At 40.8% G+C, this 22,958-nt stretch overlaps 1 protein-coding gene and 1 long non-coding RNA gene across 6 annotated transcripts in view; one reads left to right on the top strand and one right to left on the bottom strand.

Moving 5' to 3' along the window:
- Positions 1-22,958, bottom strand: part of c1qtnf12 (C1q and TNF related 12) — a 31,107-nt gene that overhangs the window by 4,212 nt on the left and 3,937 nt on the right. For 3 of the 5 annotated variants that reach the window (XM_077514072.1, XM_077514071.1, XM_077514073.1), the window contains 5 exons: positions 7,976-8,080; positions 7,391-7,502; positions 7,117-7,304; positions 6,324-6,432; positions 4,869-4,962 (listed from right to left, as the gene is read on the bottom strand). In XM_077514072.1, the coding sequence (XP_077370198.1) occupies positions 4,869-4,962; positions 6,324-6,432; positions 7,117-7,304; positions 7,391-7,502; positions 7,976-8,080 (608 nt within the window). Of the gene's footprint in view, positions 1-168; positions 2,400-4,868; positions 4,963-6,323; positions 6,433-7,116; positions 7,305-7,390; positions 7,503-7,975; positions 8,081-22,958 lie in introns of those variants that run through there. The other 2 variants (XM_077514070.1, XM_077514069.1) reach the window with 2 other exon arrangements.
- On the top strand, positions 11,488-14,433 carry LOC144014322 (uncharacterized). Its single transcript, XR_013282446.1, has 3 exons — positions 11,488-11,985; positions 12,689-12,932; positions 13,033-14,433. It is a non-coding gene; the product is annotated as an uncharacterized LOC144014322 (long non-coding RNA).

Here is a 22,958-nt window from a genome sequence, read left to right as displayed (position 1 = left end):
ATTCAGTTGCTAGACCCTGTTGTTTCTATTAAGTACTATCTCAGATCTTCTCTAATTTCGATACTGTAAACGTATAGGATCGTATGCCGAGAAACGTTTCTTCGGAGGAGTAATATGGCGGCCTCTCGGCTACATAGCAAACTTCTGCTTCGTGTCATTGGCACTTACTGTACGTTTAAGTGCTTCTGTCGCAGCCGAGCTGAAAAGTTGGCCCGGAACCACCGGGAGGCGATGCAGTTCCTTCCGTGAGGGCTCACGCAAGGGAGACTGAGCCAACCAGACCTGTCGGCGTGCTTGGATGAGCAAAGACATACAACGGCCCTGCTCTCGAGCAAGGAGGGACAAATCCCTCAAAGCCATGTTACAAAACGATGAACCCTCCTCCACTTCGCCGTCTGCCAACGCAGCAGAGAGAGCAAGCAGGAGATGAGCCTGGGCGTTAGCCAGGCGTGCTACAACCGCTGCTGTGTTATATGACTTAGTTATCAGTTCATCTGTCAAGCGCCACTGATGGTCAGGGCATCTGGCATCCTGTCTCAGGGCTTTGTCAGCGGAGACAACTAGCACAGCTATGGAATACTCCACATTAGGCATACGTTCCAATCCAATAGGATTAAGAAAACGCATTCTTGCCAGGGCACGTCCATCAGCCGGAAGACGAGGAAAAACCCTCGGGTTGAGCCAGCAGGTTTGAAGGTCTGTCACAAAACGACGACATTCAGGGATCCAAAAGGATTGTGATGTGTAGTCCATCGGAGTGAGGCCACACTTGGCAGAAGGCTGAGAAAATACTGACGCGTCCAACTTTAGCCGTCGGAAGGCACTGAACATAACCTTCCGCACCGATTCCTCTCCAGTTGAAATCTGCCGAGTCGGGGCAGAGGACACAGAATCGCCTCCCGAGGGTGCCTCATCACCCCCATCCTCCGAATCCTGGAAACAGGCTCCAGAAGCCGCAATGGAGATGGCATCATTGGCGACGTCGTCAGCAGGGGAGGACAATTGGGGGGTTACGTCCGGCACGGCCACATCTGCGGCAATCATCATCCCCGCAGGGGCCTGCAAAGTGGAAGGAGTTTGACCACTCAACTGAGCTTGCATATTTCTCACAGTCGCTTCCAAACGTCTTACTTGTAAGGTCAATTGCGAATCAGTCCGGCTTTTCTTACTCCTATGTGCATGAGCAGGAGAGATAGACCTGCATTTTGCCCGGACCACGCAAGGGCGGGAGGGGCGCGGCATTACCACCACCGACGATGACCGCCCCTGGTCGGCCACTGTGATCTGCTGAGACGCCACAACAGTCAACGTCGTGGCTACGAGAGGACGGGTCGTTGCCGCCGCGTCCGCTACTGCGCAACAGTTGAGGCAGCAGTCAGTGCGACCTTCTTCAGACAGGATGGCTTGTCCACTGCTTACAGCAAGCGGAGTCCTCCATAGCAACCCCAATCAATGCTGCGCTATCTTCGTCTGGGATAGGCGAGAGCCGCCTCGTTACGAAGCTCCGCGCAGCGACGGTGGCAGACTTCGTGAGGAGGAGGGAGCAACCACACCGCAATGAGAGGGTCACATGTGCCGAGGCTCAGAGCAGTGATGGCGGCAGGCTTTGTGAGGAGGAGGGATCGACCACACAGTGATCAAAGAGTCACGTACGTGGTCGTATGTGCCATCATAAACATGCAGTTGGTGTCACAAACAGAACAAGAGCATCAAAAGCAACTGCCGCTCCCCGGTAACAGTTGTGTAAGTTGTGAAAACAACACACTCTAGCCGAGGACAAATCAAGCTAGCAGAGGATATGATCAATAATATCAACACCAGCAAGTCGTATACAAAGCCAGTCAAAACAACCTTCGTTAAAGTTGTTGACTTAAATCATAAATCATCTTGAAGCTATACGCAGCAAAGAGGTGTCGAAAGTGTCGAAACTGTAATGATGGCAGGAGAGCTCCAGTCTATCCATACATCTCAAAAAGCAGAAAATGCACTAAACCGTCACAGCCAAGGGGGGCGAGGAACACACCTGCAGCCCCGATCAACAAGATCACAGGCTACCAGCGACAGATGCGAGTGTAGTGAACCGCGCGAGAAGGGTTCAAGAGAATGACTTCCGGTCACAATCCTTTTTTATGTATGTGGATTACGTCAACCGGAACTAGGGACAAGCGCGTCCTTTTACTCTTGCTCGAATCCGCTGTCGTGTAGGAGAATTCCGTGCTGGTTACAGCACCGCCACCTGACGGTCTAGAGGGACGAAATAGAACCAACCGGCTATTCAGATCAGTGGTTTGTCTTCTTCGCTGATTCTTCTTCTATGCTTTCCGTTAACTCCCTGTGGCAGCGCTACAGCGCCACTCCAGACTTGGCATATATATTACAGCCGTTAAACATCCTAGGCGTCTTCTTTTGGACACTCGCATGTCTTGAGACGGTTCTGTCTGTACAAGATTTGTTTGAGGAACGGCTTTGCTTCCGTGTAAACAGTAGTTCCCTCCTTCCCTGCCCTCTTGGATCATTCGTTTGAGTTACTGAGTCTGTCATTTATCCTGTCCTTGCCCTGGTTCATGTAGTGAGTTTTGTTTGTTACTTAGTATCTGATTTTTGGTCTTTTGTTAACTGAGTAGTTTTTCCACGTCCCTTGTTTACCTCTTGGTTTGTTCCTTGAGAAATAAAATCCCTTTTTGTTTCAAAACTCCTGCAAGCCTACCTGCCTCACTTTTTTCCTGCATTTAGGTTCTTTTCCCTTTTCCCTGTTCTGACCTGAAAGCGTTTGAGGCGAAAGTAAAAACCAAAATGGCGGGTAGTGATAGTTTTTTTTTTTTGTTTGTTTTGTTTTTGTCCTCAAAACACATTTTGAATTCCACCAAACTCACCTTTTCACAATTTTGCTTAATTTGTGTATTTTTCTTATTTCATAAGCATTCCATACAGTTAATAATTTTAAGTTGTGTTATGTGAAGTTAGGTAGAATATTTATGAATGAAGAAAGCTATCTAGTTTTATACTTGATTAAATTGTGTTACACCATTCATGATGTGTTTCCATAGAGGGCGCCATTGTAGCGTAACGTCACATTGACGTCAGTCCGTGAAGTCTGAGTTCTTTTTCTTCCCTGACTTCACAAGTGGGATTTCCGAGTTCAAGGAGGCGTTCCCATACGCATTTCCTGGTTTGAAGTCGGAAAAGTCCGACTTCTCACTTTCCTCGAATGCAGCATTATGTCTCGAGTCCTGGTGGATTTTGCCAGGCCCATTTGTTTTGTCCCACTTTTATGCATTTTTCTTTCTTTCTTTTTTTTTTAAAGTCCAGTCAGCATGCCAATTATTTGGGCCATGTGCATATCAATAACAGTTGTCACAGCAATTCATTTGATGAACAAACCCAAAATGGAATGCAACTGTTAAATCACCAGTTTGTTTTTGCCATATCGAAACTAGAACTATATCCTATTTCTGTGTATAAGAATCATTGGAAATGTAGTCCTACTAGCCAAATGCTGTGGTCTCCAGTCAGACCCAATGCAAGCTGAGCCTTTCTGGCAGCACAACTTCAATGTTACAATACCAGTGCAAGGTAAACGACATAGCCAGCATCCTTCCATTAGCTGCCGGAACCGAGCAAAAAAGGTTGGATAATGGTGAGTGCATTGGATTATTTACATTTGTTGAACAATCAAGCAAGACAGCATTTAGCATTAGCTAAAGTAATAACAACCAGATTAACCAGCGATTAAATTTGTAACAAATAATTCCTGGTGGGAATTTATTGTATATTTGATGTTCAGCAAAATTGTGAATTCCCAACTAATTTCCTTTTCTACCTGTATACCTGCCGTGTTCACCATCATATAAGGGAGGGACATCCCAGACATCCGAGCACTTCCCAGTGTCACTGTACTGTCAAGTTAGCACCAAGAATTTAAAGACGCTCCATGTGCTTTTACACAGGAAATACCAAACTGGTTTCATCCAAATTGAAACAGTGTGACACTTGCAAGCTGTAAAATGACACTGTTACAAAGTAAACTTATGGGCACATGGAGAATGTCAAGCATGTTAAACTGCAATGGCAGTCAGATTTATTGGCTTCTAAACCATCTAAAACATTGAGGTGATGCATGGCAGCCACATGTTTCAAATGTGAAGTGTTGGTAGAATGCAAGGGAATGCGTATTTATTTATTTGTAGGATAATATGGCTATAACATGTTGTACACTTAGCTTATATGCAACATTTTTACATCAACATCATGCAAATCAACTTGTGATTGTGATCGGTTAGCTTGGATCCAATCATGAACCAGAAGGGTTGACATCATCCAAATTATGCGTTTTATTGGTTTAGACATGCAAATATGTCATGTCCACTGCATCATCTATGGATCCAAAGGGGTTAAATTATAAGACATTGCACAGTTTAACATAGTTATAAAGATGTGTGTGGCATCCATTAGGCGTGTTTTATTGTTTTTATGTCCCAGTATTATCAGTGAATAAATGGGGGAGTTTGCAATTTAAAACAACAATAACAACAGTTTTTGTCATATAAGAGAAAACTATATGACAGAAGAATATTAATTAAATGATCTCTGGAAAATCATCTCTTTTTGCACCAAATTTAAATGGATTGATAAGGGGAGCTGCTTCAATTGGACGGGAGTGGGCTGTGTTCCCTCACACAATGGCGCAAAATGTTGCAAATGCCCTCATCTATCTGTGCTGGTCTAGCAAAAGAAAGAAACCTTCACCCATGCGTACAGTTAGACTGGACTAGGCTAGCGCTGAGCACAAAAACAGGGCCAATGAAATTGACCAAAATCCTGGATCGGATTGTGTTTGGCCTTAGATAGCCATAACGTGTAATACTTACGTGTATCTGTGGCAAAGTGACTCAATGCAGATTAATACACGGATATTGTCTCTGGCCTTTAGCTGGGTCTTGCTTCTCTTAACTTCACTGTGATCTGGAAAAAAAAAAAAAAGTCCACATTTAAAATCATTTGCATTCTATGGTGGCTTGAAACACGCAAAATAACATAATTGGCATTGCATTGGTGACTTCAGATGACCCTTAGCGGTCTATATGCATTTATATGTGGGCCGCCAAGGAAACCTACATATAAAACCCCTAGCAAAATGTATGGAATCACCAGTCTTGGACGAGCACTCACTCAGACGGTTTATTCTGTAGATCAAACTCAGATAAAAAAACATGAAACAGTCATAAGGTCATTCCAAAGTGCAATATCTTGGCTTTCAGAAACACTAAAAGAAATGAAGAAAAAACATTGTGCTGGTCAGTAAATGTTACTTTTATAGAGCAAGTGCAGGGAAATAAATATAAATAAATACATATAAATATTCAGAGGGAAAAAAATATGGAATGATGAAAAACAGACAAAGAAAATACAACTCTATCTGAGTTTGATCTACAGAATAAAACGTCTGAGTGTCGTCCAAGACTGGTGATTCCATACTTTTTGCTAGGGGTTGTACTTGAAATAATGCAAGTTGCAATGAAAGCACAGCAGTGATTCATGTTAATTTCAAGAGATGATGCTGACCAGAACCCAGACAAATAGATATTTTTTTAGCTTTCGCTCGTTAAACACATGTTTACTGCGATGGTTTAACCGTCAATTGCACATAGATGGGAGGACTCTAGCGAGAAATATATAATTTTAATGTTCAATGGTTATGTTGTTACTACATTATTATTATCAATTAACTTGACTTTTTCAGTTTTTGGCATCTTGTCATATAACAATTAATTGCATTAACCTGAGTGCCTAAATTCAATTCAATTACAACCCCTGGCAAACACTTAAAAAAAAAGTTCTCATTTGTAGCAGGACATATTGTCATTAACCTTAACAAATCAGCAATTCCTACAACACATGCATTTTGCAATGAGGTGGAATATTGAAATTATGAAGCAGCATTGGTGGCCGCGAACTACACTAATCAAAAATATAAATGCACCACTTTTGTTTTTATCACATTTTTTATGAGATGAACTCTAAGAGATAAAACTTTTACCACATACACAATATCACTATTTCTCTTAAATATTGTTCATGAACCAGCCTAAATCTGTGATCGTGAGCACTTCGCCTTTGCCGACATAATCCACCCCACCTCACAGGTGTGCCATATCAAGATGCTGATTAGACACCATGATCAGTGCACAGGTGTGCCTGAGGTTGCGCACAGTAAAGGCCACTGAAAGGTGCAGTTTTGTTTTATTGGTGGTGTTGCGTTTATATTTTTGATGTGTATACAGGATATGAACAACATCTGAAGTGGGTTGTGCATTTTGATTTACCAATGTGGACATTGGCAGAGAACTGGTAGATCCCTGTGATAGGGGCGGTGAATCTGCCAGTAGACTGATCCATGCCTGACCCTCTCAAGAAAGCTCCCTTGGCTGGTGGCTGAAAACATAATAATGTCAGAGATTACATTTTAGAAATAAGCAGTGGTTTGATGAGGAAAAATAATGTGTCAGAATAAAGACACACTCGCAGGAGGCAACTGTACCATTCTTGAGCAAGCGACCTGTAGGTCGATCACTAACAAAGCAGAGGAAAACAAACTCGTATTTGATTCAAACAGACTCAAAGGTTTCATTGTGGGACTTTGTGTTTTTCAATTATCCGAGCATGTCACAACTCCACGGCCTGTCTCCCTTCGTCTATAAAGGATCTGCTATGCTAGAGCCTCGTCAACAGGCTTCTTCCACTACAGCAAGCTGTTTCTTACAGTGTCTATTTCTGTCCTCTCCAAACTGTATTCCAAGTCGCAGACAGAGTGCCTTTTGTGAGCCGTCCAGAGAGTGATGTGTGGAATTGAGCTGATATTTTTGACTGGTTGGTCTTTGGGTGGAACTGCAGGCTTTACCAGTGCCAGTTACCACTGAGGGGATGATGCCTCACACAAACTAAACAATGACTACCAAACACAAATTTATCCCCACTGCTGGCTTACCGCTGAGAAGCAAATGGGTCAGGAGAACAGTTTGTAACCTCTTTAAGAAGGATGAGGACAAATCATCAGATTATGTCCACGTTTTCACAGGAAAAGTCTTGAGTCTCATGCATTGAGTCTCGTGAACGTACCGTTTGGAAATTCTGGAGCTCCACCAAAGTCTTCTTGTCAACCACCACGGGTCCCTTCAGTTTGCAATGGAAAGCCTCGTCTATCCGCCGGTAGGAGGTCATGCCCTCCTGCAGCGTGAGGAGAGCTACGGGAAGCTGGCTGGAAGTGGCTTGACGATCCACAGCCGCGGCACGTCTCTCTGTAGCCTCTGGTAGAAACACAACTTCATCACCGCAAAGGCCCAGTTAATGCGAACGTAACAATGCAGGTTATGTGTCCTATTGGCTGGACTACCTTTTATCATCTCTTTGAACTCTTGGAGAAGAACTTCCTGGGTCACCTCAGCTCCAGGTGAGCCAGGTGGTCCTTGTGGGCCCGGAGGACCTGGTGGACCAGGTGGACCTGGCTAGGGAATGACAGAGACTAAACGTTAATGTTTTAAGCAACCAACCAGGTCATCAAAGTCACATTTTGAAAAAGCAAATGCGCATGTGTCTCATGTGTGCAGGCGGGATAGTGATAAGAACAAGAGAAAGGTCATACGGTAACAATGGAGGACATCTTTCGCCTGACATGTACCACTTTATTACAAGAAAAAGACAACCTCTGGTAGCCTATTTGTCTTCTTCACATTCTGGAAGTTACTGTTATGGACAGAAATCGACTCATTACCCGATGTCGAGCCTTTTGGGTAGCCTACCACTTCCCTTGTTACCAATAAAAGAATGCCAAAAAAGTGGTATGGTGTGGTATGTTATAGATTGATTGATAAATTCGTCTTTCACTTCCCACCATATGATAAGAGGAGATATTAGCAAACAGAACTTGATAGGAATGATGTTTTTGTTTTGTTATTGACAATATCTGCCATCTTCTTACCAGAGGTCTTTTCCGTTTGCGACATTTCGTTGGGAAGTTTCCAACCGGTCGTTTGACAAAGTCCATCCATGAGCCCAATGGATCCACTCTCTGGTTGTCAGAAACCTGCAACGAGAAGGACAAATTACTTTGGGTTTGCAAAGAAAGTGAAACAGTCGAAATTAAATGTAAAATGGAGCTTGACGCATCTGTGAAAGCTGTGTGGTTTTATATTTGAGGAATTATTTTCCAAAACACAGTAAACAACAAAAAATATAGACCTTGCACTTCTAATGTGTATAGTCTGTATAATACTTTGACTGAGCCAATTAGTTGTAAACATGCTGAAATTCATGGGGAAAATAAATCTCATTTCTTAGAATAATTTATTCATAGCATTGTGGAAAAGCGCGCTTGATTTGCATTATTGTATCTTAGTTTTTTTAAGAGCAATACACAATACAATCTGAACAAAATAAAGGAAAACGGGCATGGCAAGATCTTTTTTTTTTTTTTATTAAAAATGTGTTTGTTTGTTTTTTATTGTGTTTTGTGTGTAACATTAATTTAGTCAACGAATGCCACACAACAAGTAGGGTTTTCCTGTTACCTTTACTTGCAATGGACACCCGAACCTTGCAAAAATGCTGGCCCCTACTGATTTGGAGTCACTTTTGCCATACTGCATTTCCTAAAACAGCGACCCCCACCCCAATTAATCACCGAATGAATCATCCACACTAAATTAACACCTCACTTCGAACAGATGCCACCCTTTTTCACCTGAGGGGAAAATATCTGGATGTAATTATGTGATACCGTACCACATGTGTCAACATACTGCCTGCAGAGTTGAAATGACATTTGTCAATCTATACTTTAATTTACCTATGGGGTAACAATTGCCCTTCTCATAAACACCTTATTCATAATAGGTACATTGTACTCACCACAGTAAATAAAGGTGCAGCGCTATTATATTAGGAATAGGAAGTATTCCAAAAATGTATACAATGCAAGATGCAAGGTGCATATATAATAGAACTATTTTGTAATACTAAATAGGTTGTCAATATAATTATGAACCAGTCAATGTTGTACATTTGTAGATCAATTTAAAAAGTAATTTAACTCATTCACTCCCAACTATTTTTACTGAAGCAGCCTCCTTTGATCCCAGCTGTTTTACTGGATTTTGACTGATTTTGCAAAGCCCACAGAATATTAAAACATATATAAATAATATAAAACATGGAACCTACCAAAACAAAGATTAGCGTCTCTTCTTTCATCAGCAAAAAAGTATTTATTTTTTTTTAAAATCACATTTGTATCTGTTTCCGTTTTGCAGCAATTACCATTAGAATAAAGATAAGTTTAATCAATATTCACATTCCTGGTAAAAACATTGAGAAAAAAAGAGCTTGTTGCAACATGGCCCTGGCTGATCTCTTATACTCTGCTGTCACCTGTTGGCAAATTTTTTTTTTACCCAATAACTAGCATTGCTTTAAGCAACCTCTTCGTGTCAGAAGCTGCATCAAAGCTTTCAATGTGCTCTTGCATAAAACAAACAAACAAACAAAAATGTAAACACGTTTTGGGAGGGAGGGACAAAGAATTAAAAAACATGACACGTTTTTGGGATTGAATGAGTTAAAGATGATACTAATTTTAAAGACCCAACTAAACTAAGTCCTTCTGTGTCTCTTGCACTATTTAATTTATTGGGGAAAAAAATAAATGCAGCATTTGGATTTACCATTTTAAGTTAGGCCAGTGCTCTTTTCAAAACAATCAATTGCTGTATTGCTAATTTTGTCCTTTCAGATATTTTACTCAGGCCGTGTCAAATCGCATTTTCCCAAACAACCTCAGACAAATATAAACACAGTGAATGATTTCTTAACATGTGGAATGTTCCTTGATGCTTAAAGAAAAACAGACTCTGCAATGCATGTTGGTGGACTGTCTACACTTGTTTATAATAACATAACACATTGCAATTGTGTCTCCTATATACCCAGGCTTCATATGATTTAATTTTGTTAGTCTACCTTTCAATGTGTCTACTTATCTGAAACAACTCACTTATGATAAGTTACTGCACGGCCTCCATTAGCCAGGCATGAAATGTTCCAAGATATCTGGACACAACTTTTTCATGCATTGCACCATACAATTTGATTTATGTCAAAGGAGAGCCTGAGTGAATTCCAATTGCATCAATCTTAAGCAGCCTTTCACCAAACGTCAAAGTCTTGCAGTCGAGATAGATGAGGAGATAAAGACGAGCCACGAAAGGTGAGTCGTCTGAAATGGAATTTGTTTAGGTTTGGCAGCAAGACGCAGATCACTTATCTGCAAAACCAACACAACATTACAAGACCTGCCTCTTGTTCCACTGCAAAAAAAAAAAAAAAAAAAAAGTGGCTTCTTGTTTGTCTTCTCAATGTGCTGGAATCAAAACGCTTTTTTCCCCCCTCAAATATTTGGAGTTTCTCTTCTGTCTGACAGCAGACTAAATAAACAAGTTCACATGTTGGATTTTCTTCTGTTTTTGTTGTGTTTCTCAGGCTGGGAAACACAACAGTAATGAAAAAGAGAACTTTTTTTCCTTTTTTTTTTTTTTAATGAGAACTTATGAGACTATTTTTAATACAGTTTCCATAAAACACGGCCTTGTGGTAATTTTCCACTGAGTTTTTAAGAATAAGTACAGTTTTAAGGGTATATCGTTCATCTGTGTTTGTGTGCATGTGTGCGTGTGTTTAGTAGCCAGCAGTGTCTGTTAACATGATGGGCACTAGTTTCATGTCCAGCACAAGTCTAACACAATGTGCAGTCTAACCCCGCGTATTGGTGGAGTTTTCTTTTTATCGGGGACATTCCCATGTACGTGCACAGTGAGAAATCTGTGTTTGCGCCGTTGTGGGACTGGGCAGTTGATTCCCAGCTCACCTCATCCCCTATAAATTCAGCACAGGAGAGGGGCACAGTCCACATCACATGGCAAAAACTCATGAGAGACTCATGAGAGTCTATGCAGGAAATCAGCACATGCAAATGTTTATAAGGAACTGCAAGAAGATCTCTCGGCCTACTTGAGGATGATGATGTGAATTGGCCGCTGCAAAGTGTGCAGTTAGAGACAACTTTCCACCCCGATTGCATCTGTGTGTGACAACCCGCCCCACCTGCATTTAATGAATTGATGTCTACAAAGATTCAGTCATATTTATGAATGAAATACGATGGCATCCACACACATATCGGCGGAGCTCAGAATCTGTCTGCCCATGCCTGATCAAATCCACCAAAATTGCGGTACAGCACCTGCGCCACAACTTAGACCTAGCTTCACCTGGTCTAAAGTCTTGTCTACTTTCTGTCACCAAATTGTCAGGCTTGTAATAGAAAACCTCTTCGGCCTGACGGAATGCGTCACCGTGCGCCTGTCTTCAAAAATAGGTTAAAAGCTGTAAAACTATTGGCAATGGATTTCTCATTTGTTCTTAATAAGCAGGAGCTTTAAAGGTACACTCAGTATTATACAGTGGCATCTAGTGGTGAAATAATAAATCATTCGGGAAAAAAAAACAATTGTTTGTGTTAGTAGTATGTAAAAAGATATGTTGTATCGCATAAACGTACTTTTTTAAAATATAACGGTTAGTCTAGAAATCGCAAATTATCTTACATGTCCGCGCCTCGCCTGCTAGTGTCTGCCATGTTTCGCCGCCATCTTTCTGCTACGGGTGCCGTCAAAGACAAATTTCAGCGCTCCATTTCTTAACGCGTTTTTGGAACGCACTTCCGGTTTGTATGGCGACCGCATGTCCACGAAGAAGAAGAGTTTCCGGTCCCCGAAGAGAGCATTATCAAGCATCACACTTACTTTGGGAATTTATTTTATTTCAGCGCGACAAAACAAGAGTTTATATTGTAGCCGCATTTGCCAGATGGAGAGAAATGAGGAACAGACTAGGTTTGGGACGTGCCGGTGCCTTCGACTGCTTTCTACTTGACCGGTAAGTAAGAGTACATTTGTGTTTACGTTTTGAGAGCGAGAGAAAAAGTATACTCCGTACTAATTAATACGATGTTCGTACCTTTGTTTTACGATCACTGTATCTGTTGATTAGCAACTCCGCACCACTCGAACGATTTCGTTATGTAGCTACTTGCTTTGAAAAAAAAAAAAGATTCCCGCTGGCACGTTATATTTAGAGTAAATGCGCAAGTTATTGTGTAATGTAATGTAACTGTGATTTCGGTGGTATATTTGCCCATAACTTCAATAGAGAATCTAAAGCATACTGTATTAGTGGAGGAGTTGAAAATTATTTTCGTTGTGGTTGGTGAAAATAGGGTTCTCGAAATTAATTTTCGGCAGGGAATAACTTTCTGGACTTAAATGCTGGCTGTACCGTAAGCACTGCTAGAGTCTGAACTCTCTCACTCAAGTGTGTACTGGTCCATTGTGTAATTGGGTGCACAAGAATTTACAGGCTGCCACGTTTTCCACGGAAATTCGACAAGCAAGCAGCCTTTGCATATTCTATGCAGTATGCAGTCAAGTTACTTTTATCTAGCTAATACAATGTTTTGGGCCCAAAAACTAAAGATCTTACCTCTATTTTGGGGGCTTTGTTGGAAAGTTGGTGACATATAGTAGTATCATCAATTATTCTATTTTATTTTATAATTGTGTTTTTGTTTGTGTCACACTAGATCAACAGCCAAACTTGAGGGGTTCCAGAACCATATTCTGATGTATACAAGCATTCATGCACCGTTTAAATACATCACCGACCTGCAAGAAAAAAAAATATCAAGGGGAGAGTCAGCAGCCATATTGGAATGCCCCGAATGAGGACACTTGAATGGAGGACCCCAGAAGGCTTCGGTGTTGTACCACCAGTATCTCCACCTACCATATCTGAGCTGCAACAAACTGAAGTCAGCCGACGTCTTGGTATGTCATTTACATATGGACGGCATTGCACACTACATGAACTTTTTGTGTGAAGCAATACGGAATGGTCACATGTACAAGCACCACTTGTTTTACACAGGACCTGCTGACCAGGTGTCTGAAGCCATGGAGTGACTCCTCCCTCACTTTCCTCAGCAAGCCTTTGAAGAATATGATATCATCGTTGGTGGGAACATGCCCTCACTCCATAACATGTACTTGTGCAGTCAAGGAGCATGTCAAACTTAATAAAACCAGCAAACATTGAAGTGACTTCATTTTTACTGCAGTCTGTTCACACAATCAATGGACAAGCCTTCCTTAATTTTGCCCCAATAACATCATAGAGTAGGCGAAAAGTAGTGTTACAGATCATACTGTGTTCGGGAGAGTTTGAGGAATGTTGCAATGTTAATGGGGGGCAATGTCAGCACACACACACACACACACACACAAAAAAAACCATCATGGTATTGAGTTAATCAGATATTTTAGCTGTGTACAACACATACCTGCTCTGTAACACTACTTTTGGCCCAAACCTGTATGTCTATTTTCCATATTTTGAAATGCACAGCGTATTGGTAAAATTCTGGAACAACTGCAATTCATGTAGCTCATTATATTCTAACAGTATTTTTTTTTTTTTTTAGTTACTATGTTCATTTCATGTAGACTTTTATTTTACTTTATTTTATTCATTCATTTTCATGTACTGTACCTTACATTCATTGGCCAATGAAGAATTCCTTGTCATTGCAAGCATTTATAATAATTCTCCAGACTTTTGATGTTTTACATTTCTGGTCATGTAAAATAGTGTTAGGTTAGGTGTCGAATGAACACTGCATGTTGACGCCAAAGGAAATAGTATTTTTTTAGTTATTCAAAATGTACAAATTAACACACAACAACAATATACAAGTTATACAAACTACAACAACAAGTGTCAGACATGGACTAATTATATGCCAGGTAAAAAACCTTTGTATTGTCCTCAAGGATCTGTGAAAGTGTCACTTATTTGCTACAAGTCCACCAAGGTGCTGCAGTCTGGGATCCAGGTACAGGAAATCATGGTGGTGCTGATGTGGGATCCAGGTACAGGAAATCATGGTGGTGCTGATGTGTCAAAAAGTATTTCTTGGTGTCAGTCTATCAGCTGGACTTGGATATCTTCATGTTCCTCCATGGTCATTTCCTGTACGAGTCTCTGCAAGAAGGTAACAATTGTATGTCAGATGAGGTACCAAACAATGAACTGAAAGTCACTGAGCCAATGAAGTACATTATTACATGAGCAAGACTATTTGTGAAAGCCATGTAAATTCCTGCACATCGAAGTACAAGGAAGCTGTTGTATCTTCAATCAAAACTAATTAAGTTGCTTAGTGATATTTATTAGGTAAAATTGTTCAACATGGTGACAAATCGATATCTGAGTAAAGGGTTTCAAATGTTTTTGTAAGCAGCACTTTTCTGAGTGGTTAGTAGCAACAAGACACGGGGGGGGGGGGGGGGGGGGTTACGAGTCTGAGTTGCAGATGTGTCGTTCAGTTAACACCATTATTTTTGTACGATATACTAAACATATCAGCAAACTATGTAATCTAAATACCACATATTCCAAGCAAAGGTATGTTTTGAGCCATTCACATGCATGCTCGAATGGAATTATTTTTCCATGATGACATAATTGTACGTTACGAGGCACCGCGTTCTCTTCCTCGTCGTCTCTCTCGCCCCCTTTGAGATGGTCCACATGTCTATAAAACGTATAACATAACTGTGTGTTCTCTGTTGCATGGTTTAGTTACACTAACAAATATGAACATAGATAGCCATTATCATTAGCTGACGTACAGTATTTCCAAACAATGCCGACAAAAATATTAATTCTGAAATTAAATGACTAAATCACAATTATTAGGGATCTGTACAGTATGTCTAACAAATGCAATTCACTTACGTCATCACTCGAGGGAATACCAGAAGTTGTTTGCGTTCTGTTCCGGTGAAATTGGTGGTAGGCTGTTGAAGTAGGGTCTCTCTGGGACGCCGTAGTTCGTGTGCTTAAAATCATTGCATTATCTTGTTTGACCGATAGATGGCGGTCGTGAGCTACACACTGGGGCTTTAACAATCGACATTTTTGCATTATTAAATTATCATCACTGGTTAGGCTGGCAACTAAACAGTCACAACCAGTGCAGGAAGTCAGTAAACAATATTTCTGTAGCCAAGCAGCCATCATCGTAAAGGCTGTATTATTAGGGGCCATAACAACACCATTAATGAGTTTTAAGAGCAAATATTATTTAAAGGGTGCTTTGGATGTTCTACAATGACTGCCTTAGAGCCTTGAGCAAGAGTGCCCTGGGAAGACCCCGACAAGCATTGAGTGCTGTAAACCGTGAAATTAATGCAATAACTCAACACTGTTTCGAATGTCCTTTGTTTTTATATCTTGGGTAAAATTAAAGGTGAGGTCAGCGAAGTTGTGGTTAGCGTTGGTTCCATTACTTTTATACAAGTATGTCAAACATCACTTGCTATTTCTGATCTACTGTATTTCTATTCTTATATACTTGTATTTTAGTTGAATGATTTTGACGTAGATCCAGGAAGAAATCATTTCTATTTGAGTTGAAGAAATCTTTTCCATTTCTATCTGATGTAATATTTCCTAAGGGAAACAATGTTTCCAGTGTCTTAAATGTTTACCTTTATATTTGACAAATATTTAAGAAAAAAAAATAGTTTAAAGTAATGAAATATTAGCTGAGGTTACTGTATAATATTTTAAGTCAAAGCTTCACAGTCATGTGTTTATGTAATACAGCAGAGCAGACATGTGAGTCATTATAGCACTGGCTTTACCTACATAATAAATACAGCATATCATTAACAGGTACTCACCCGTACACTGAGCTTGTTATCCTCTTAAAACACTCACTCGCGCACAATTGTAATCAAACTATTAAAATTTTTACCCCTCAAGGATTTTGTGTACTCAAGGATGAATGCCAACAGCCAAGGTAATTATAACCTTAATTTATGAGCTAAAAAAATGACAGTAATTATTGAATAAATAATTTAATCCTCATTTTAACGAATGACGCACTTGTTCCATTGTTGTGAACTGTTTCAACGCAATGGAATGTGCTGATGCTTTCATTCACTTCAAAGAAAGATACATTTAACAGCCAGCCTGTTTACTTAAAACAATTTTAAAATCAAAACAAATCAAAACTGTGTTGTTTCTAATTGTTTGCACAACATGCATAATTTGTGTATTTTATACATTAACCATCACGACAATGACATACTGCACATCAGATTCGAAACCCACATATATGTAAGGATATTCAAAAGATTTGTTTGTGGCAAATGTCTCATAGTTGACTTTATTTGAACTGATGCAGTTAGCAGACTGCCTCCCAGTTCTGAGGCCTCCGGTTCGAGTCCAGGCTCCGGCCTTCCTGGGTGGAGTTTGCATGTTCTCCCCGTGCCCGCGTGGGTCTTCTCCGGGTACTCCGGTCTCCTCCCACATCCCAAAGACATGCATGGCAGGTTAATTGGGCGCTCCGAATTGTCCCTAGGTGTGTTCTTGATTGTGGATGGTTGTTCATCTTTGTGTGCCCTGCGATTGGCTGGCAACCAGTCCAGGGTGTCCCCCGCCTACTGCCCAGAGCCAGCTGAGATAGACGCCAGCACCCCCCGCGACCCTTGTGAGGAATAAGCGGGCAAGAAAATGGATGGATGGATGAACTGATGCAAGATGCAGTCGGTATGGAACTACAGTGTTTTTGTTTTATTTGAACTAATGCAATCGGCTTGTAACTATGTGATGTCAAGAATCTTTAATCTTTCTATACGGTTAGAAGACAGTTAGCAGCGAATCAGATAAATCCACGTCAGTCCTGTTTCAGCGACCTATCAGGGTTACCCCCATGTCTAGCCACAGCCAATTAGATCGATTCACTGTCTATATAAGCCCAACTGAGAAATGTGTGCTTTGTCGGATTATTCCTCTGTCCAGCCGGCCACCTGCTTCTCTCTTCCTGGGATGCCGTCTCATTGTTTCTGGTCAAGTCAAGTTAGTTCCACACCTTTTGATGTTATGCGAATAAAGTGTTAAACTCTTATTTGTGTCTGCGCTTTTGGGATCCAACCCCAGAACATAACACACATGGCTGGAATTTTCTTTCTTTTAGTAGACACGTATCTTCAGAAACAGCCATGTTGGCCATTGTGTGAGTGAACAAAGCTAGTTTGCTGCCCGGCTCCTCACATTCCCTTTAACTCATTCAGTGCCATTGACGACTATACACGTCAAAGATAAAATTTTAACTGGGCTGGCAGTGAATGAGTTAAATTCAGCATAGGAGAGGCGCACGGTCTACATGCCGGAAACATGAAATGACTCGCTAGAGTCCATGCAGGAGATCGCCGCATGCAAAGTACATTTATAAGGAACTGCAAGAATCCCACAATCCATAGCTTTGTTTAAAAAAAAAATAAAAAATCATCGCACTGTTATATTTACGAATAAAATTTTTATCACATCCACGAACCACTTTGCTGGAGCTCAGAATCTGTTTGCCTGCAGTTCGATCAAATCCACCAATATCGCGTTACACCACCTGTGCCACAACTTAGACCTGTTTTCAACTACTCTAAAGTTTAATTGTCACGTGAGCCAGAGTATTAAAGAAAATGTCCTTGGTCCACCTGGCAAATTCCCAAACACGCTTAAAGTGGCTTGCACCTGCACAAAAATCTAGATGTGTCAGTTTTCACGCCCGAGCACGTGTGAGCTGTTTACAAAAAATGGAACCCACAGAGAAAAAAAAAATGTTATGTGTCACATTGAAACTCCAAGTCATTTGGCTGCTTTTATGGAAAGGGGACAGAAGCTGTCGGAATGTCAGGTGGTTTAGGTGTGCAGTGTTCTGTTGTGTTGATCAGGGGTTGGAGTTGGTAAAGGTGGTATCTAATGCATGCTGAGTTTAAGAGAATTTTGATTGGCAACTTCTTTGTTCTTGTAGCGTGCAAGTCCTGAAGAGTGGAAAGCGGGCCAACAATCCTTTTGATGCAATCTTAACTGCATGTTGGTTGGCCTGATGTTTTCAAGTGGGAATGGAGCGGGGCCCTGGTACCAATCTGACAGCTGACAAAGAACACCGGGGCCCCATCTTTGATCGTTACCGATGTATGAATGCTTGGAAGTGGCTTCGTCAGTCAACAGCTCCAACTGAGGGAACGTGTCAAGTCGTCTGTCTGTCGATGAGAGGCTGCTCGATAGCGTTTTACCCTGCTTCGTGGTGCTCCAGGCCATGTCAACTGATACACGAATCTGGAAATGGACCAGAACATGTTTTGGTAGCCTAAGAACTAGGGGTGTGAATTGCCTAGTACCTGACGATTCGATTCGTATCACGATTCACAGGTCACGATTCGATTCGATACCGATTAATCCCGATACGAATTTATAAGTCGATTGTTGCGATTTTTTTTCATTCAAATTTAGAAAACACTAATCAGTAAGCTTGTAGAGTGTAAGATTTATATGAAAATGTATTATTTATTTATCTGAAATTTCAGTCTTATAGAGGTTGTAATCTGTTTCATGTTTGAACAGCATTAAAATAAAATATTAAGGCTTAATGTTCCGTTCATATAACATTCTTCCATGCTCAAGGTGTGAATCCTAACCCGAAGTCAGACGTTTTGTTGAATATTTTTCCATTAAAAATGGACGTTTAAAAATCGATTCACACACACACACACACACACACACACACACCCACACACACACACACACACACACACACACACACACACACACACACACACACACACACAAAAAGGCAATGATGATAAGACGTTGAATCGGTAAGACTACCGAATGAACAATTCTGAGCTCTTTTTAAAAAAAAAAAAAAAAAAAAAAAAAAAAAAGATTTTTTTTTTAATTGAATCGATTCGAGAATCGCGCGATGTAGTATCGCGATATATCGCCGAATCGATTTTTTTTAACACCCCTACTAAGAACAGTAAAAATAAAGAACTAAATACATTATTATTATTATTATTATTATTATTATTATTGTTTTATTTTATTTTTTTATTTAATAGAATCATTTTGCTGAAAATGGAATGCAACATTTCTGAGATCAGAGGTCATGGATGGACCCTAAGTGATGGCCATTTCTGTTTACATTCTGCCACCGAAAAAAAAAATGATTGGCTGTATGTGAATAATCCTTATAAGTAACTCTAATAGGGTTAGTTTGTCAAGTTTGGGAGGAAATGGTTGACTTTATATGAATTAATAAATGGGAAAATATGGCCGAGAGCTTCAAAATTCACACAGTACTCTTGGTTCTCCATCCCAAACATCGCCTGTATTTTTCCATGAATTTTGCTCAACTTCACGAGTGCTCAAGCACGAGTTAGCAAACAGGAGCAGAGAGCTACGTTTTGTTGCTGATAAAAAAATTTTTTTTAAAAAGTGTTGCACAGGCAGGCTTAAGGCTGGATAGACAGGATGATGAAGAGCCTTATAATCCTCTTGTTATTTTCCATGCCTGTGCTGCTCCCTGTGCAGTCATCCATGCATGGCTGGATGGGGAATCACAGTGCGCCCATCACGACATGAGAGGAGGGGATCCCGAGGCGGTGCACGATAAGAGCATCCTGCTAACCTGAGTGCATCCAATTTGCTGACATGAGTCAAATTATCTTCTGGAGATTGCCTGTTTTGAATGTCTGTGGATATTGTTGATGTAGAAAGAAAATCTAATACAGTAGAAGAATTTGAAATTCCACTCATATTTTTAGGGAAAATACACTTGTAAAGTCCTAACTTCAACTCTGATCAACATCAGCAAATCTGATCAGAATTCAGTTCAGCTAGCGCATTGAACAAGAGGGTTGTCTGATAGAGGTTGATTCAAAATGTCACCCAGACATCACCAGAGATAAGAGAGAGGAAACAAAAGCCTCACCTTTAGCCAAATCCAGGCATTTATCAACACGCAGGGTGTGATGTTTGACTTGACTCCCCCAATTACAGCTATTGCGGATTCCTTGGAGCGCTCAACAATGACAGATTGCTCTCATCTTTTGTTTGGAGAGCAATGAGGCTTACATGCTCTTAAAGGGTGTAAATTGGGACAAGGAGAAGGCAGCATCACAGCACATTTTGTTGAAATGTACTGTATGTATAATAAATCTCACTATTGTGAATACAGTACTTTCAAATGGAAAATGATCCAAGGTTTGCCCACAGCAAGCAGCCCACACGCAGGATTGGTCATCTTGAAAAATTGTTTCCAGTTAGCATTGTGTAAATATGGAGAGTAAATGTTTGGCCCGTTTGACAACACACATTTCATGCCAGGACACCTCTACCAGAAATGTTGTTCTCCTTGCCATGTGTCGAGTGATAAACTTACTAGGGCACACTTTTGCCTCTGAAAGCAGACGTGCAGCTAGAGCAGCAATGATGAGCTTTTTGTTGTTTAGGCCAAGCTGGAAGTTCCGGTTGTCATCACTTATCAGAGGTATGACAAAAACACTCTTCTGACATCTTTAGGAGGCTCTTTACATGACAACCATCTACTAAAGAGTTTGGTCAATTGTGGTAATAGATAAATAAATATCTTAAAATGGTAAGGTTTCACAGACATATTGTAGTTGTCACAAACGATATTTGTGCACAAATTACAAATGGAGTAAAACCACAATATCACTTTGTAAAGAAACATTTCATACATGCACGCAAACGGCTTGTCTTCCCGGTTATTTTAAATCCACTTCATCAGACTTCACGAGTGGGTTTAAAATGTGACAAATGTAGCTTATGTTTGACACATTAGCAATGCCGTGGTCTGCCGTTGTTGTGGTTGGGAAATACTTGCGGTCGAACACTTAACACAGTTTGTTCTCAGCATTTCAACGTCAGTGTTGTTTTCAAACCTTCCACTTTGAGACATAAATAATAGTGTTGTGTAAAAACAAAAACAAAAAAAACAACCCACATCTTTAAATCATGTCAAATCTACTCTGATTGTGGGAGATGAAAACAATGTTAGTGTGGAGCAAGAAGGGAGGATTTGAAGGGGAGCTAATCCTTACCAAGGTGTTCTCTTTCAGGAGCCATTCTAACGGATTTTGTGAGGACCTTTCACACTAGGTTGTCCCACTTTTCAGGGCCGCACCCCCCCCCCCCGATTGGATGTCCCAGACAAAGCGGAGTCAGACCGAGTCTTTGAATGACAGAATCAATTGACTGGGAAGAACACTGCCACGGTTCTCAAAATATCCGCCCACATAATGTTCACAGGAATTACATCATGGCACAGGGCCTACTATGGAGGACCTCGCGAAGGGTAGGTGAGCGTTGGGAAGGCATTTGTGAAAACGAGACACCCCCGCATCCTGTGGGATGGGACAGCGGATTGGAATCCGAGCGGGTTATAATCTTCGTCAGACTTAAGAGTTGACACAAGGTCATTCTTCATTGGTTCTGCTTTTACAGGGCGGCCCAAGCCAAATAAACAGCAGCGGACCACAACCACCTACATGGTGTTTTATAGATACAAAGGAGAACTCACTGCTTGTTTCCACGGGAGTAAGATTCCAAAGGTAGGGGCGAAGGGAAAGAAAGCCGGTATATAGGACAGTATGCCAACATAATGGGTGGGCTGAAAAAGAACGACTTGCCTGGTGGAAAACCCTCACAAATATTCATCGTCAGTAATAAACCCATAAACAAGCACCCCCACATTCTTTGCTCTGGTGCCCTTGAGCAAGGCATCCAAGGCAGATGCTGGAAAGGCAAATTTTGCATTTTGGGCCATTGAATAGCAAAAGAGAGTCAACTGCGAAGAAGGTCCCAATAAAATGTCACTGGGCTCTGCGTTACTTGCTGCAACAGCTAGCTAGCAAGCTTTGGCTGGCTACGAGGGCGCCTAAACACCTTGCTCTCCCCTAAGTCAGTACAGTGGTACCTCTACTTACGAACGTCCCTTCATATGAAATTTTCAAGTTACGAAACTCCTCAACAGGAAAATATTGCCTCTTGTTACGAAAGAAGTTTCAGGATACAAAAGGAAAAACTACAGTATGGGCCGCTACTCGCAGCTCCCAGAGTTGACGAGATAAGACAGAGTAGCCATGCTAATTGCTAAGCTATAAGATTGACACGGCTAGCACGCTTAACTCATTGACTGCCATTGACGGAAAAAGACGTCAAATAATGCATTTTTCCTGGGCTGGCAGTGAATGTGTTAAACACAATGTGCCAATATATTTTGTGATTATATTGCAGCCTCCTTTTTTCATTTTTGTTTTTTTTTAAGGCAAATGTTGCTTAAAAATCCATCAATTTTGGTTACATCTCATCTTAAGTCATTGACTGCCATTGACGGAAAAAGACGTCAAATAATGCATTTTTTGCTGGGCTGGCAGTGAATGTGTTAATTGGAATTAAGTGCTTGAGTGATTGAGTAAAGTTTTCACAGACGTCTGCCTGGAACACTGTTAAACCGGAGAACACCCAAATTGGAGAAGCAAAATAGCAGGCATATAAATAAGTGTATGGATGCTGGAGAGAAGATTATTCTCACTAACCTGAACCATGTATTAACTAACTTCTGTTCCGGTGTAGTTTAGCTAGGAGCAGAGGCAATTCTAGGATGAGAGGTTTAGGGGTGCTATAAAGACATTATTTTTACATTATAGACTGTATTTTTGTTGTTTAAATATTACTTTTGAACTCTATGGTTTATATATATTATAGCTATAAGTTTCTAGGTTTTAAAAAAAGAATACACAGAAAAAATATATCTACATATATACGCTAAAATTTGGGGGGTGCTATTGTTCACTTTGTGGGTGCTGAAGCACCCCTAAAAAATGGGCTAAATACCGTCTGCCTAGGAAGTGTGGCCTTATTTATGTATGTATGTATGTATGTATGTATTGATTGATTGATTGATTGATTGATTGATTGAT

This window comes from Festucalex cinctus, chromosome 2 (genome assembly GCF_051991245.1).
Source record: "Festucalex cinctus isolate MCC-2025b chromosome 2, RoL_Fcin_1.0, whole genome shotgun sequence".
In the NCBI taxonomy this organism is placed as follows: Eukaryota; Metazoa; Chordata; class Actinopteri; order Syngnathiformes; family Syngnathidae; genus Festucalex; species Festucalex cinctus.
This window is presented reverse-complemented; position numbering and strand designations above follow the sequence as displayed.